This window comes from Ambystoma mexicanum, chromosome 5q (genome assembly GCF_040938575.1).
Source record: "Ambystoma mexicanum isolate Mex_15411 chromosome 5q, UKY_AmexF1_1, whole genome shotgun sequence".
NCBI lineage: Eukaryota > Metazoa > Chordata > Amphibia > Caudata > Ambystomatidae > Ambystoma > Ambystoma mexicanum.
Window position 1 is genome coordinate 53,895,683 of NC_090933.1, and position 17,563 is coordinate 53,913,245.

Sequence of the window (17,563 nt, forward strand, 5' to 3'; positions counted from 1 at the left end):
AATGATATACTCACAGAAACATAAAATGTTACCCATCCATGTAAGTATTGCATATAATACAAAAAGGATATCAGGCGGCAGATATGCACATAAAAATGAAGAAACAGAAGAGATGGGCAGGGGAAAAGCAAACACACAAAATTAAAATTAATGTTTGTAAACAAATCACACATGGTTCAGTGTGCGCGCTGTATGCAAGCCTTGCAAGAGCCTCATTGTATATAATAATAATAAAGGGAGTATACCTTGTGTTTTAGGGTAGGCAAGACAAGAGCTGGTTCGGACCCAGGTCACATATCCTCCCCTGCAGCCTTCCAACCTCTCTCTTAATTACAATCTTTGCTTTAAAACTTTTGGACACTAGGATTGATATGCATTCGGCTTTGGGCAGACGTTTGTCTGTGGAAGGGATAGTGTAATTTTGTTAATTGATTGTTCAGAATAATTTGTGTTCAGTATGATGTTGGAATTCATTTATGAGTGCATGTTATGTGCATTTTTAATGTTTTTGTAAAGATTTTCTGTTTTTATGTAAAGGGATTTCATGGTGTCACTCCTGTGCTTGGGAGACAGGGCCAGAAATGGCCGCCCAGCCCAAGCCTATGGTTGTGTGGACTCATAGCTATTGATAGCACTTTTTAATGGGAAAAGGCAACATAGTTTGTGCATTAAGTGTGTTTACTTTTTCATCTGTGAACCCCCTGCATTGTGCCTCCTTTTCAAAAAACGATTTTAAGTGTGTTCACTTTTTCATGTGTAAACCCCCTGCATTGTGCCTCCTTTAAAAAAAAACGATTTTAGGTGTGTTTACTTTCTCATCTGTGAACCCCTGCATTGTGCCTCCTTTTTAAAAAATGATTTTAGGTGTGTTTACTTTTCATTTGTGAACCCCCTGCATTGTACTTCTTTTTTCTTTTTACAAAAACGATTTTAGGTGTGTTTCCTTTTTCATCTGTGAACCTCTTGTCTTTTGTAATTCTATTCCTTTCTGGTTTGCATGTATGCCTTTTTGACTACTTCTACTAGGTAACCTGGTGTGTTTAGCTATAACTGTGCTGTGCAGCCACTCTTCTTTCACTCCTCGACTAACCTCTGCCACCCATGTGGCTCTCTCCATCTCTCCTATTTTTTCTAAATACTACACTGTCACCTATCCCCCCTCTTTCACAAAGTCCGGTAGGAAAAAACACAAAAAAGACATCTTGAGTGCAAACCCTGGACTTCCCGTTGCCAACACCTATGTCAGCGCTTCCTCTAGAGAGGTTTTCACTGATATACTCTTCTCTGTCCCCTTTCCAGATCAATGGACCCCATCTCATCTCCACTCTCCCTCCTTCCTCATCCTCTACCATGAACGGTGGCACCAAGTGGGAAGTCTTCGTGGCCGGCTCCTCATCCTCACGTTGCTTCATTAATGTCTATCACACAGGCACTATCCTAGTTCAGGGTCCACAACCCAACCTCCTTCTCTTTGACTGGATCCTGCCTTCTCTTATTAAGTTCCTTCCTTCTCCTGCATCACCCCCTTCTACTCTCTCTCTCTCTCTCTCTCCCCCTCCTCTAACTGGTGTACCACGCCCCTGTACACCTCCTCAGAAAACCTTCAAAGGCACAGACCTCCTTCAACTGGTGACTCTTAACGCCCGCTCAGCCTACAAACACTCCACTGACATCAGTCTCCTTCTTGAATACATTGACTTCGACATTCATGCTCTTACCGAGACATGGTTCAATGCCAGCTCAGTCACTGCTTTTGACTCCCTCCTCCCTGATGGCTTCAAGATCATCTCCAAGCCTCAACCTCACTGTGCCGGTGGGGGTGGGGGGGTTGCCTTAATATTCCCTGAGTGGTTTCCTGCTTCCATCTTACCCACCCAGCTCTACTCTTCCTTTGAGAGCCTGATTTGCAAGTTGGCCATCTCTCCCATCACCACGCTGTCCATTGCTACCATTTACCAGCCTCCAGGCACCACCACCCTGTTCCTCTCTGAATGGGTTGATTTCTGCTCTTCCTTACTTTCATCCACCTTCAACCTCCTCCTCCTGGGTGATTTCATCATCCAACTGGACTCCCCTGGTTCTGCATCCATCCTCTTCACTGACCTCTGCACCTTGCTTGCCCTCTCCATTCTCCCTTCTGAGCCAACCAACTCAGCTGGACACACTATGGATGTGCTCATACACTCTGACCTCTCCCCCCCCCCAGTAGTCACCCCTTTCTCCTGGTCAGAACATTCTCCTCTCTCCTCCAACTTGGGTCCCTTTGGCCCCCTGACTGCCCCCCCAAAAGCCCCGACAACCTTTTTTTGCTAACATCCGAATGATGAAACGGGTGTCAGCTGCTGCCTTTGCTTCCACCTTCATTGCCATTCACCCCCCTACCTCTGATTCTACCTCTGACTCTGCCCTCAGCAACCTCCACCTTTCCATCACCAATAATCTTGACATTCTTGCGCCGGTCACGAGGATCTGCCTGAAACTAGCCTCTAAGCGTAACACCTGGTACGACTCCAAACTTGCAGCCCTGAAATGAAAGTGTAGGGCGTCAGAACAGAAGTGGCAAACCTCAGGTTCATCCTCTGACAAACTGGCCTACTGCCTGCTCCAAAGGCAATACAGACTCTCCATCCGTGCAAAGAAAAGAGCCCACATACAGGCATGGATTTCCAGTGCATCCACAACACGGCTGAACTTTTCATGATCTGCAGGGAACTAGCCAAACCTGCCGCATTCTCCTCCTCCCCTTCTCCTTCTCAGGCCCTATACAATACATTGGCCACACACTTCACCACCAAAACTCAGGACATCCTAATCACCCTTGCTACACACCCTCACAACCCATCAGACAGACCCTTACCTTCCTTGGCCCCCCACCCTCCTCCCTCCTTCTCCCCTGTCACATCTGAAGAAGTTATCAGAGTGTCCACTCCATGAAGGTCTCTTCTAAACAGGTTTTCCCTTGCTGATCCAGGACCATCAAGGATAACATTGTCTCTCTTGCCCATGCAATTGCTGATTTCTGCCATCACTGTTTTGACACTGGATCTTTCCCCTCCTCCCTGAAGCACTCCCTTGTACGCCCACTCCTTAAAAAACCTTCAGCAGACCCTACATGTCCTGCCACCAACTACTGCCATGTTTACATCACCCCCTTCCCGGGGAAGCTGCTGGAGAAGATGGCATTGCCCCAACTAAACTCACACACTGAATTTGTTGGTGGTCTCCATCACCATCAGTCTGGATTCCGAGCATCCAGAGGTACAGAAACTGATCTTCTGAACACCCATGAAGAACTACTAACATCTCTAGACTCCACCTCCCCAGCTGTCCTCATCCTTCTCGATCTCTCCTCTGCCTTTGACACAGTCAACCATTCCATCCTCAAACAAAGGCTCCACAATGTCCTTGGTATCTCGGAATGGGCACTGGACTGACTGACATCCTTCCTTACTGACCACTCTTCCCAAGTCACCCTGGGCACCTTCTCTTCTTCTACTTACTTCTCCACCTGTGCTGTCCCCCAGGGTTCTATCCTCTCCCCTTGGCTCGTTAACATCTACCTTGCTCTGCTTGCCCTCCTCATCTCCACCCTCACCTCCAACTTCCAGTGTTATGGTGACAACACACAGCTCTTTTTCAAACTTCCTGCTGACCGTCTTGCACCCTCCATCATCCCTGACTGTCTATCTGCCATCCAGTCCTGGTGCACCTCCAATGATCTCTGCCTCAACGCCTATAAAACTGAGATCCTTCCCATCGGAACCCCTGCTCCTTCCTTCTTCCCTTCACTATTGCCTTCCTCCTTGGGCTTTCCCCCGGCTCCTTCTTCTGAAGCTAAAAACCTTGTAGTCATCTTCGACTCCTCTCTCTCCTTCCTCCCTCACACTCAGGACATTTCCAATAAGTCCCACTTTCATCTCTTCTTTCTCAAAGGAATTCTCCCTTTTCTCACTTTCCCCTAGAGGCTCAATGATACCAGAGTGCTGGTTCTCTCTAGGCTTGACTATTGCAATAGCCACCTCGTGAATCTACCTTCTTCCACTCTGCGACCCCTCCAGCTAATCCAGAATAGGGCTGTAAGATTTATCCTTGGCCATAAGACCAGGTACTGCATCTCTCCTGTCCTAAAAAGTCTTCACTGGCTCATGGTTGCTGCAAAGATTAAATTAAAATACCTCTGTATCATCCACAAGGCTGTCTGGGCCCAAGGATCACACTATCTTCAACTTTATCTTACTAAATACTCTCCCTCTAGACCACTACGTTCCTCTGGCACCCACTCTTTGTGTGTAAAGCATTCTGCTTAACAGAGGGAAGGTGGTTGTTCACTTTCCTCAGCTGGCTCCCTACTATGGAACGGTCTCCCCCTCTCTCTGCACCTTGAACAGGACTTCCTTAAATTCCAGAAGCTCCTTAAGACTTTCTTCTTTACCTCCTCCTTCCCTTCCACTCTCCTCTGCTAATCCCACAGTTGCTGTGATTGGCGTTCGGCGCCTTTATGCATCCTCGTGGCCCCTGACCTCCCACACCCAATCGCCCCAGCTCTTGTATACCCTCAGCACTTGCATTGGCACACCCTCTGCCCTGGAGGTTCGCACTTACACCTAACATGGCTCTGGCTGTGTAGCACTCAAGAATCAGAGCACTTCATCTGCAGCTCACACATGAGCTCAGACTCCCCAGAACTTACCTCCTCTGCCCTCTTCCTTGCTGAACTTGCACGGTCAGAATACTCCCAGGGCATAGAAGGTTTTGTCTATTCCTTTTTCCTCCACCGCTTCCTAAATATTGTGTTTTGTAATGTGTTTCAGTCCCTTGTTCTCTTCCTCCATCCTGTGGGCACTTTGAAACAGTATCTTACTTGCTGTATAAGCGCCCAACAAGCAAACAATAAATAAACTTAATAAATAAATGTGCCGATTAACCATCAAACCATTGACACCACGGAAAGGGGACATTGTGTAAAGTGGTTGTCCTGAGGCAACGGCAAAAAAAGAAAATGGCAGAAGCTGGCCAAGCAGGGGCTCAGGTAGAAACTGTGGATTTCGACCTGCGTCCAGGGAACTCTGATTGGCCTGTGCTTCTCCCCATAGTAATACATTTGTATATGGCCCAGTTTATGATGTTGTTAACTGTACATATTGCAGTGAGTTTTTAGACCCAACGAAAAAAACTTTTGCCCTCTTCTGTTCCCTTTATTATCTTGATTTTCAGGGCCCTATTCTCGAACGGTTTCGTTCTAATCAAACCTACTCTGTCTCCTGGGCTGGCCAGTCCTCTACTCCTTTCCCCCTTCCCTTTGTTGTCCACACAGATCGGTTCTCTTGTCACTTTACACATTCCTGTTGGCTTCTATTATTTCTTCGTTCAGTCAATAACTTTGTCAATAACTTATATTCAGAACTAGCATTCTATTTTTTTCATATATGATCTATTTGTCAGTTTATTTTGTTTTCATAGCATCAGTCCAATCAAACGGGGTAAGGGGGGCAGGGGTACCAGAAGTCAAATAGCTAATAGTGAAGAAAGACAGGAGGAAGTAAGGGGGTTAACAGTGGCGTACCCCCTTTAAAGAAAAGGGAATGCTGCAGCTATTGTTTTGCCACCAGCAAAAATAAACAAGCTCATTTACTATGAACCTTTTCTTTATCCAAGATTTTCATTATGGAGAAGTGTGTCTTAAGGCCTGTTAAGAGACTGCATTATCTAGAATGCATTATGCCTTCAATGAATATGAGGAATCTTGGGAGCAGCTGCGTTTACACAAGAAGCTTCCTTTGGTGCTCTTTGTGTGTCAGGGAGGGTGTTCTACATTTACTGGAGGCATTGGCCGTCCTGGGTTGCTGTCACTGTTTTTGGTGCTCAAGAGGTTCTGTCGCATGTTCCAGGCAAGGAGGGGTGTGTTATGGCCATTTGAGGGCACCGCAGTGGAGAGCAGAGGGGAGGAACAAAGAAAGGGAGGGGCCCGAAAATGGAGGATGTGATGAAAAAAAGGAAAGGATATAAAAGTAATAACATTGTAATACTTCAAGGACCTGTAGCTGCTGTGTAATTCTTCTGTCTTCTGCCAGATCAAAGGAGGACCCGAACAGGGAGGTGATAGTCTCAGTAAAATGCTAATTCAAGTGCAGACCTACAGAAAGACCCACCCAGTATCCTTCCTGCAAACTGGTGACAGACAACCTAATTGGCCTTGAAGAAGAGATGTGACCAAGCAGTTTGGGCTGGACTGCCCCTTTGGGGGTGGGACCAAGCCTGATTTGCATATGGCCTTTCCCCTTTTGTAATTAGTAGGTGAAGAACGATTGTCTGGAGGGTTGCCCAGAGCAATGCCAGAGGTTAAGATCGATTATAAACCTTCCAGCCTTCACCTCTTTTGTTTTGCTAGTGATATTTGCAGACATATATTTAATAGGTCTTATGTAGCTCAACCCAAGCTGCGAAAGAGTGGAGCTCTGTAGCACAACGGACTGCAGTAATAGGGTACAAGAATGTGGGGACAAATCAACGAAGGTTCAGAGTACAGTAAGATGTATATGGCAAGAGGGTATACAGAGGGCTACAGGTTAGGGAGGGAAGGACAGTCTGGATTAATGTGTCTGTGGAGGGGCAGTGGAGCTCCCGCTGAAGCAATATTCCTCTGTGCTTTATTTGGTATGACGTTTCGAACTGCACTGTTGCGTTCCTGGTTGTGCATCAGCAATTCCTTCCCTTGCCTTTGTCTGCTATGAAGAATAATTGTTTATACTCAAGTGAATGCAAGGCACAAAGTAAGATATGTATAGGGGTGAGGTTATAGGATAATTGCAGAGTGGAATGGTTGACAGTGTCAAAAGCAGCAGAGCTTCACAATGATGAGTACAGGAGGGAGTTTGGAGAGTTGAGCATCAGATAGAAAGTCTGAGACATTCATGAGTGCAGTCTCAGTGGAGTGTTTACTATGGAAGCCACATTGAAGGGTATTTCCAGGGCCATTGTCCTCAAGATACTTTGTGAGCTTGTGTAAGAACACCCACTCAAGGACGTTTGACTAATAGGAAAGGAGGGAAACTGGGTGATAACTTGCATGGAAGCTTGGGTCAGCAGAGGCTTTCTTCAATAAAGGTAGCGCAGTTGCAGATTTAAAGGAGGCAGGGAAGTGTAAAGTGGAGAGAGAGAGGTTAAAGAGCTCAGAGAAATAAGGGCAGGTGATTGAGACAGAATCTTTAACCATTTGGGGAGTAAATCAGCCAACAGCAGCACATGATCGGTTGGCGTTGTGAAGGATGGGTGCTAATTCAATATGAGAGGTATGGGAGACATAGTCAAGCAGAAGTGGTGGGGCTGGTGGATTGAAGGTGGGTTCGTGAGTGGGGAGAAGAGGACTGCAGGGCTATTGTGAATTTTAAAGAAGTTGGAGGAAATATAGTGAGCAAAGTCATTATCAGAAAGGGAGAAGGTACTGGTTATTTTGTCCTATCACGTGTGAGCAGAACTCGGAGGGTAGATATACGTTTACATGGGTTATTACAAAGGGAGGAGATTAGGTTTGTGAAGTAGGAGGATTTGGCATAGTCCAGTGCGTAGGTAAGAGCAGCTTGATAATAGATTATCCTTCCTTAGACACATACATTTCCCCTTTAATTGCACTCAGAAAATCATACTTAAATAATAATGGTTGAACTTATGACTTTCAGTAATGGATGAAACAGCTCGCAATACAAGACTACAAATATACAAAATAGGTCCTTCAGTGGTGCTGATATCTGCAGCAATCAAGGGCCTCTTCTTATGCATCTATATATTGTGAATATTTACAATGAACTTTGTTTCATATAGCATAGAGTTCAAAATGATTGTGTATTGAGACATGTGTGATTCTGAGTTGGATCAAGGGTGACTAGGAGCTAGCAACAAAAGGAGTGTGTGGGGGTCACAGAGCAGAAAGGGCTTGCTGCATATTCTTTGCTTCATTTGTATGAGTAGATCTAATTTCAGCCAATGTATCCAGAAAGATCGGCGGCTTTTTATCAGAAATTGAATTTCCTCTGACTAATTGAAAACTCTGACATCTGACTAAATTTAAACTCTTTGAAACCTCCTTTGTTTAGTCTTACTGTTTAACCTTGGATGAGTATGGTCGTTTGTGCCAAATTGCTTTCTTATTGAATCCCAACTATCAGTTAATAAACATATTGCTTAAGGTTTCCATTATATCGGCTATCAGCTTCTCCTTCGATGGAAGTAAAACATTGTCCCCACTACCAGAATATTGCATTGGTAAATCAAGCTATTACCACATTGTCACGCGAGAGAGTGATAGAGGGGGCTTTGCTTCTAATTTTTTTGCCAATTCAGCCGCTCGCTCGAAGTCTGGAGCCAGATGTTTTTACCACATCATACCTGTTTTTAGGTCTCGGCTCGTTCTTTCCCACCCCTCTTGGTTCCGATTGAAGCTTGCTTGCATGACTTTTAGAGGTCTTCAGCAGCCAGCCATCCTGACCCATAGCTTCTCCATCGCAGGTAGACTCTGTCCTTTGTGTAGCCACTGGGTTCTTCAATCTGAGACTCCACCAGGAGCGATAAGAAGCAGAAGCAGGCATTTCACAGAGCAGTTGTGTAAAGACCAGGGGACTCTGGCAATCAAGATGCATTTGGGCCCAAATACATTAACCTTTTGAAAAACTCATACAAACTCACCTTCTCATATTTTCTACTGCCCTCTGTGGCTGTTTAGGCAAGGCTCACATTTTTAGATGAATACAAGAGAATACAGTTGTAAAACTAAGGTAGCTACACATTGAGCAGTCAATAACCCTCTTGCATGATAAGGGTCAACACAATTTGATTTAATCAGAATGGGTCTCTCTCTTAGGGACTGGAAGCTGTAGGTGGCTCCTTGATGACAGTGAGGCATGTGTTCGTATCTCTCACCCTCCTTTGAGGCTTGTGGGCTCCAGTGAACTCAAAGCATTTTCAATATTCCTGGTGAACATGGGTTAGCGCGTGCATTGAAGGTATTCGGGCAATGCTACAGCTATTTGATCATAGATTGTACATTTGTTCTACCCTATAACAAAATCTACAGAGTAATCACATTTCACAGATCAATAATTCTAGTTTGATCGAATTTGATTAACAAAATCGATTACGGGTAACCCCATTTCGTTTTTAGGTTCCAGAAGTGCATCAGGATAAAATCTCCATCCTCCTAATAGTCCTGTCTTTGGATGTACATCCGATTTTGCATCTAGTTTGTGACCAGTCAGTGAGCAATTGTGTCGCCTGATAATGTATTTCAGCATACCACAGCAAAGAGTTTCTATGTCTACTCTTGTTCGGAGCAGCGTCTGATGTTCAACTACTTGATGTCGAGATTTGATTTTCCCGAAGTGTCTTTAGTTGGAAAAAAAAATCCAATTGGTCACTTGCCCCAAACTAGTTCTCAAATTGAGGTTCAAAATGTTATCCACCAAGAGATGGTATGCCAGGCAATTTCTGGAGTCTTGAGCCTGATTAGGCTTTTTCTTTCAATAGGAAGACTTGCACATTTGTTTACTGCATATCTATGGGTACAAGCCATGACTTCAGCATGCACTGACACAAACTCTTTGAGGGCAAAATGTAATGTGATAGTTAACAAGAAACTTTAACAGATGAAGCTTTGTGCATGATTCCATATTCCACACATTTGTATTTAACTATCTTCAGAATGCCACTCAAATTCCTTGTTAAGCTTTGAATATTTTTTTGGTCGGCCATCTTGTCACAAAGTAAACAATTTCCTTAATTGCATCAATGCAAATACAGTTCTTTCTGCCCCAAGAGACTCCACCTTCAATTTCAGATATTCTCTATAATGTGCTATAACCTAAAGTGACAACTGTATTTTGTATAACTGTTTTTCCCCATTATCCTAGAACTGTGAAGTGCATTGTTTTGTCTCTGTAACTGGTGGCCGCTCACGTGTTACGCAAAGAACAAAACATCTGTATACTGAGACTTTTCTGTTTTGTTAGCAAATTTTACACAATTAAATCATAACCATGTTACATTGATTCCAAAAATAAAATGTAAAAAGGCTTCTCTTAACGCACAATTATTAAACGACCTAACTTGCACACAAATCAACTTTGTGTCACAGGTGTGTTTTTGTACGCAATCACTGATGACAGTACGAGAGACCACGATTTGTTTTAAATCAGCATTTATTTATAAAAAAAAATCATTTAATTTACTATTACGTCTATAGCAGAATACAGTGATCTGGAACACTTACAGCTCATGCGTATATATACAAACTAGCCCATACATGAACATTATGAAAAGAAAGCTAATTCAAAATGAAGATTTAAAACATTTCTGAACCATAACAGTTTAACTGGAACAGTAATGAAAGCAACACAAGAGTTAGGAAGCAAAACTTCTCAGAGAGTAAAAGAAGTATGTATTCAACGCCTCCGAACAGTACGAAAGTGTATAAATGGCAGGAATTCCTCTGTTGATTATAGTCCATAGAAATCATTGTCTCATTGGGCTTTGGAAAAGTCCTGTGTGTTGACTAATGCGCTAGGAGTCTGCTGAGACACTTTACAGAGCCCCTAGGCCAGTGACTTCTGAAGAGAGCCTAAAATGTGGAAACAACGAGGGGGAGGGGAATAAAAAAAAAAGAAAAAGCAAAAAAACAAACAAAAGAACAAAATCTTCTCACCATTACAAAATAACACTTGAGCACAACCATTATCAGAACAGCATTTCAGTGCAGGCATCGTCGTATCCTCACAAAAGTTGAATGCAACTGTGAACATGTCTCAATATACCAGAAGGATTTACAGCAGCGTCCTAAAGCTGTTAAATATCTTGTGGTGCTTTGACAATATTTCCAGTGTCCATATTTATATACAAAACAAGCAATACAAATCCAGTCTGCGCGTGTGCCAACCACAGGGATGGCGATCATACAAATGGTTACAGTGGCATAGTTAGTTCCGAGGTACTAGTGAGATAGCCTACAGAGTACAGAAATGACATTACAATAACACAAAGCTGGTATTGCGCCCTATACAATAACACACTTTTAAATACCATGATGTGTTTCTTTTTAAAGTATTGCATTTTCATCCTGTTCTTTTCTTTTTTTCTTTTAGCTTCAGATAAAAATCTCTTGAGTACAGTGCATTCAGTTAAAGCTTTGAGTAAAAGGAGTGTGATGTGGGCGATGGTGGCAGGAGTTACGCGATGCTAGATTTAGCAGTGGTGCAGGTGAGGGGAACAGTGTGACATTACAACTATGAAACACAAATGAGAAAATGGGATTGATGGTAAAAACAGAAAAACGTGAGTAAAAAACTAGTTCCAACAGCTGTCAGCCAGGCAGTACTGTTATTAGACTATTGGCAGTTTGCTTGATTTGTTCAAGGATATTTTGGTTGTTCTTTATTTGCTGCACTGAGTTGTGTCTGCAAGTTATTCATGCCGGAATATCATTCTTGCATGCAGTTTTGCATGCAGCCTTTAGTCTGAGATGTTTGTACATCATTATCATTGAATTTACTGGTGCAGGCATTTTGCTGCTGCGCTAATGACTCATCTCTCAGTGTCCTGAGAATGTGTACTTTACATCTGTAGCACTGAGGAGTACATAGTCCTAAGGGCCTCACATAAACCTTTTTAGCATTGAAAGGGTTAAGATGAATAGCAATGAATTGGTACACGCATGAGCATATGAGTAGGTGATTTTGATGAGAGGGCACTAGGTTTGTAGAGTACCATGCTTGACTGAAAGTGGTAGAAGCCTCAGGCCATCCATTCCCCTGATGGCGGGAGGCCTCCCTCCCACGCTCTGCGCTAAACCACGTTAACACCTCTAGTTCACTAGGAAAAACAAAGGGCTTGCGGGTGCTTTGCGCAGTCAGGAAGACATGTGATATATTGTCAGGCAATTTCGCAATATCGTATCATAGCCTCGGTCTCAATGAAGTATGTCAGCCTTCCAGGTGCCATCTTGGCACAGGGTAGCGTCTACAAAACACATATCCTTACTTCTCAGTTTGAGCCTTTTGTAAGGGGTGACCACATGTTTACCTTCACTCTCCAACTATGCAGGTAAAGTTGCCTGTTGGTGGACATTTTCTGAAAGGAACATTCAGAAACCATAAAGCTCTTGTTTCGGCAGCAGTGAAATGTAAGTGATTTATATCAGAAGTCAATGATTGAAAAGAATAACGACACATTCCTTTCGTGAAACGAAAAAAAGTGAATAGGGCCCTACAGTTCCTATGAGAGTAACTCTGGAGGACTCGAGGTGCTTAGCAATTTTGTATTCCTTATAATTACAATCATTTGTTTTCTCTAATTTATGTCATTCTGATCAAACAAGCAAATAGTAAGATATGATTGCATTATAATCTGCTTTTTGGGCATGGGTAAGAAACCAGAATGGGCACCCTAGAGTAAAAGATCTCAACTTTGAGGGGATGTTAGTCTGCCAAAACATTTGAAATAAGCCAAATAGACTGCACTCTATTTTCCCACTAAATGTGGTAGAACTCTGTTGGCAAGATAGTAAACATAAATGTAAGTATTTCTAAATAATCCCCTTAATTTTGATTATTTCAATGTGTACTTGTTTTGCAGCATAAGGCGAGTACGAGGGGCATTTAGGGTAATTTACATAGAGGGTGTCTTGTCTGTACATTTCCTGGCAGCCTCAAGAACAAAGACACATGATACTGTTGACTTCTACTTTGCCCAGAAAACTGTGTCTACCTTGACTTTGCCAGACATTTAGTTTGCCATGCATTTACTCCTCCGTGCTTTCACTTTGTCTGCATCATCACACTGTCATGGTGGCCATAGATGTGCGTAAGGCTAGCTGTAGGTCTAGGTTTAGGGTCAAGGAGTGGGAAGGAAGAAGACACGGGGTGGAAATGAAAGGGGCATATAGAGGATCTCTGCTGTAGTGACAAAGTGAATGCCAGAGGGCCCGAAAGACAGGAGAAGTAAAGGTGACAAAGTGCATGTATGGTGAAGTGAATGCAGGTGAAGTAAATACTCATATGCCTAAGAAAGGCTATACCTATAGAAACAGAATGTTAGGTATTTACCACACACCAGAGTGAAGAGGACAGACAGGTACATGGCCAAATCAACAATATTCCACAGGTAACCTCTTATAAGCTAAAGTCGAGAGGACAGACACCTACATGGGCATATCAGATGTATCCCACATTTAACCTCTGATAAGCTAGAGTGGAGAGGACAGGGAGGTAGATGGGCATATCAGATATATCCCACATTTAACCTCCTATCAGCTAGAGTGGAGAGGACAGGGAGGTAGATGGGCATATCAGATATATCCCACATTTAACCTCCTATAAGATAGAGTGGAGAGGACACGGGGGTAAATGGGCATATCAGATGTACCCCACATTTAACCTTCTATAAGCTAGAGTGGAGAGGACAGGGAGGTAGATGGGCATATCAGATTTATCCCACATTTAACCTCCTATCAGCTACAGTGGAGAGGACAGGGAGGTAGATGGGCATATCAGATTTATCCCACATTTAACCTCCTATCAGCTAGACTGGAGAGGACAGGGAGGTGGATGGGCATATCAGATGTATCCCACATTTAACCACCTACAAACTGGAGTGGAGAGGACAGGGAATTACACGGGCATGCCGGATGTATCCCACCTTTAACCTATGATAAGCTGGCAACCTTCTTTCTACCATATTTTGCTCTCTGATATTGGTCAGACTGTTGACGACACATGTACTCTTTGTACTACGAATATTTGCTAGATTCAGAAATATATGGGCATACATTTTTTAATACCTTTGCAGACTTCCTTGTGCTTTTTGCTTGATGGAACAGACATGAAGGTCTTGGATGATTGCATTAATTGGGGCATTTTCTATTCTTGTTTGGCCAATAAAATAAGAAATGTAGAAAGTGGTAAAACAAAAAACATATTTTTTAATTGCAGCAGACAGTTCTGTTTGGTTGTTGTGCTCTATGCAAATGATGAGCACAGAATCGATGTACAGTACCCAAGATTCATTTGGACCCTTTGCACATTTTGTAGCCAGTGCCCTACTCCTGTTTGTGTTTTATTTTGTAGACTTTGATAAGGCTTGCTTTTCTCTTCTATTAAACATGCTACATTTGAGTCAAATCAAGGAAAGGCATACTACATGGTGCATGCGTGTACTTCTGCAGAGCGATGGCATTCCACAAAAGCAGCGCAGCCACAGGTTGTCTGGTTTGACAGGGATTTCTTTTGCATGAGCAGGTTCATGTGAGATGCACGCCTGGGATGTGGATGGGAGGAGATGATTGGTTATGACCACAGATGCATTTGGGAGGTTGTCTACATGTGTGTCACAACAAGATCTACAACATGAAACGGTCCTTGAAGTAAAAAGAGAAGATCTTCAGTTCATTTCACCACTGGGTAGATTTCTTTTCACTGTGTTCATTTGGCAGAAGAGCTCCGGTGGCAAATTTGCGTGCGTTATATGGGATGGTTTGGATCTTATGCTGTGTTGCCCGTCTTATCTACTATGACTATGAGTTTCGTCCTATTCTGTGGTGCTCTTCAGTGGATGGCTGTCTAGAGCCACCATCAGTGGGCCGCATGAGACTTTACTGTTGCTCCCAACGTCCTGTTGTGATTTTGTAAGCCTCTCTAAAATAGTGCCAACTGTAGAGAAAAGGTAAAAAGAGTCTTCAGCAAACAGGAGTAACCTCCACTCCCACCTCACCCCGTTTTGGTCCCAACCCGTCCAACATGGGTTATTTATAGTGCATAACAATCTTCAGCCGTACAAAGGACAATGAGGTGTTAGACTTCAAACCCGTAAATGCCACAGACACAGGTGTTGGAAGAATCTGCTAAATATCAGACCTTTTACTGAGAATTTATTTAGGAAACAAGCAGGGCTCACACTATGGTTCCCTTGAGGAACTACATGCACAGCAGTTCAGATAAGCTTGAAGATGCGTGTTCTTATCCTAGACCACACGGCATCATGATTATTGGGTCGCAGCACCTGGAATATGCACACCACAGCTTGCCACAGTAGGAGACTGACGGCATCACTAAAAAACGAAAGCTTGCAGACATGGATAATTTTCAGGCTTGAAACGTGGACCCTGAGGACTCTAGTTGTATGCAGAAAGCAGCATTTGATGTCTTTAGAATTTTTACATAAGGCTTGTCACGTGGGTGGATATGCATATTATTCCCTTTGTTTGCATTCTGTTACAGGTCTATAGCATGGTAATGTTCCTAATGGTCTAAAACGAAACAAATGTGCTTAAATTCCAGACAGTAGCAGATACATCAAAGGCCGGCATCCGCAGCAATTCAATTCCGAAGGACAGTTGAAATAGATTTAGACATCTAATCAATCGTGCACAGCAGGTCTGCGAGATTGGTTTATTTCTTAGAGTCTCTTTTAGAAAATAAAATAGCAGATTAGTAAAGGTAGGCCTGAATGCAAGGAGTGCATTTCTTTTTTGCAAAGAACGCACCTTTGGGCTATCAGGATAGGAACTGGGAACACTCCATATGAGTGCGTCTTGGTAAATGTGTATACTTATGCCCTTGACTCATGCTATGATCTAATATCCGAGCCATGCCTGGTTGTTGGCATCCGAGAATTGTCCTGTTTGCATAATAAGCTCCTCAATGTTACTGATAAGGGAATATTGAACACATGCAGGGTAAGGTTCTGGCCTATAAACCGCTGCACATTGTACTCACCTCAACTCTAAAACTAATATAGTTATCTGAATCTCTAGTTAGTAAAATTCCATTAGTCCAGCGGGATGGGAACAGATCAGAAATCTATGTCTATTTGCCCGTTTGAGTGATGACATCACCTGAAATGTGGGTTTGTTAGGTTCACCTAATTTAGTTTGTGTGTCTTAAAGCCGTTCTTTCAACATTAGTGATGGCTGCTTTCTCTCTATACTGATGCTTCAAAGGGTGAAATAAATAATGTTTAATTTTAGTGAATAAACAGCCACCAGATGGGAAGAAGTTAACTGCCTATTTCATGCTGTCAAGGGCCTTTTTTGAGCAACTACCAATAGTGCACTACAGAGTTAGTGATTCGACAAATAATCATGTAAACCTGACCAACAGAAGACATTTTCAAACAAAGACAGAACAAGGGTCTTGGTAAAAGAAGCAAGAGACTTTCTGATCAATTGCAAGTCCCCTAAAATGTTATCTCCTGATATTCATATGTGTTTTACTGTCAAATCTCAGTTTTAATAATGCCCCACCTGCCATTTCAAATAATCTACATTTTAAGCAAGATCAAAGCTGCCAAAGGATGAGCCCTCACTTTAAAAATTTCAAATATCAAGGGTTTGCAAGACAAACATGCCAGCTGGAATGAAGGAATAACAATAATGAATGTGTACAAAGCTGTTGGAACTAGTTACTATTGTATGTTAATAGTAATGGAAAATGGAAGACAATTCAGCAACGATGAACACTAGCCATTAAACAAAAAATAAACTCAAAAATTAATCGCCATATTGTTTACTTAATCTCTATTGATCTACCATCAAATGTTGGTAGAGCTTAAAAATCTTTCAGTGCTTTAAAGTTTTCTCATCCCTTCAATATGGAGCAAACTTCTGGCGGTCAGATCGCTTAGCCCCACTCGCCGATGGGATTTTGGCAGTGTAAGCAGATAAGCTCCCCGTGGCCCCAGCGGCAGTCGCGGCATTTAGTGCCAGAAGTGGGACAGTTTTCATGCCAAGCAGACTTGAGACAGGAACGGCATAGTGGGTGGTCGGTAAAGTTGGTAAGGGAGGAGGGGAATTGACGCTGACCGTGGAGGCAGCTGCCGCTGCTGCCAGCATAGCCATCGAGGAAGGGGTGGAGGTAGGGGTGGTAGACTGAGAGAGGTTCATGTTGAGGTCAACAGGGGTCGTGACGGAAGCAGTCTGGGTGCTGAGTTTAGCCATCTCTAAGCTGCAAACGAAGAGAGGAAAACAGGAACAAACAGGTTGGGAAAGGTCAAGCATGGATCACAGGAGTCAATAGAGGAAGGGTAGGGGAGCAAACAGAAGGGAGGGGTTATATGTGTGACAATAGGAACATACATGAGGAGGGAAGAAATAGAGCGAGAGAGAGAGAAAGAGAGAGAGAGATAGAAGAGAAAAAAAGGGAAAATGAGGGTCAAAGGAGGTACATGTTATGTGTTAAAGAAGAGAAATAACAGAAGGGTATTTCATGATTTGATGATGAAAACATTACTGAGATGCTTACGTTTTCTTTTCATAAATAATGGTTTCTATGAACATCAATGAAATAAATAAGGCTAAGGAATGCAAAGAATGGCAGAAGATGGAGAGGCAAAAGAAAAAAAAAACAAACAGAAACGGAAAAATAAGTATGAAGTTCAGGCCTGCAGCAACTGATATGTTTGCCTTTTGAACATCTCGCAGTGCCATGGTAACGGTACAGTTTTCAGGCTCATTGATATTTGTCATTTTTGTTTTCTCAAATGAATGCGTGTGAGCCTTGAGCATTATCTGGGCATTCTGACATCCACC

The 17,563-nt window shown here is 43.0% G+C and overlaps 1 protein-coding gene across 18 annotated transcripts in view; it reads right to left on the minus strand.

Moving 5' to 3' along the window:
- Positions 1-10,169: 10,169 nt before the first annotated feature.
- The window catches only part of LOC138497200 (poly(rC)-binding protein 3-like), a 3,473,032-nt gene continuing 3,465,638 nt past the window's right edge, over positions 10,170-17,563 (minus strand). For 15 of the 18 annotated variants that reach the window (XM_069620521.1, XM_069620517.1, XM_069620516.1 and 12 more), the window contains one exon: positions 10,170-16,979. In XM_069620521.1, coding sequence (XP_069476622.1) covers positions 16,622-16,979 — 358 coding nt within the window. In that variant the 3' untranslated portion in view covers positions 10,170-16,621. The other 3 variants (XM_069620522.1, XM_069620524.1, XM_069620523.1) reach the window with 3 other exon arrangements.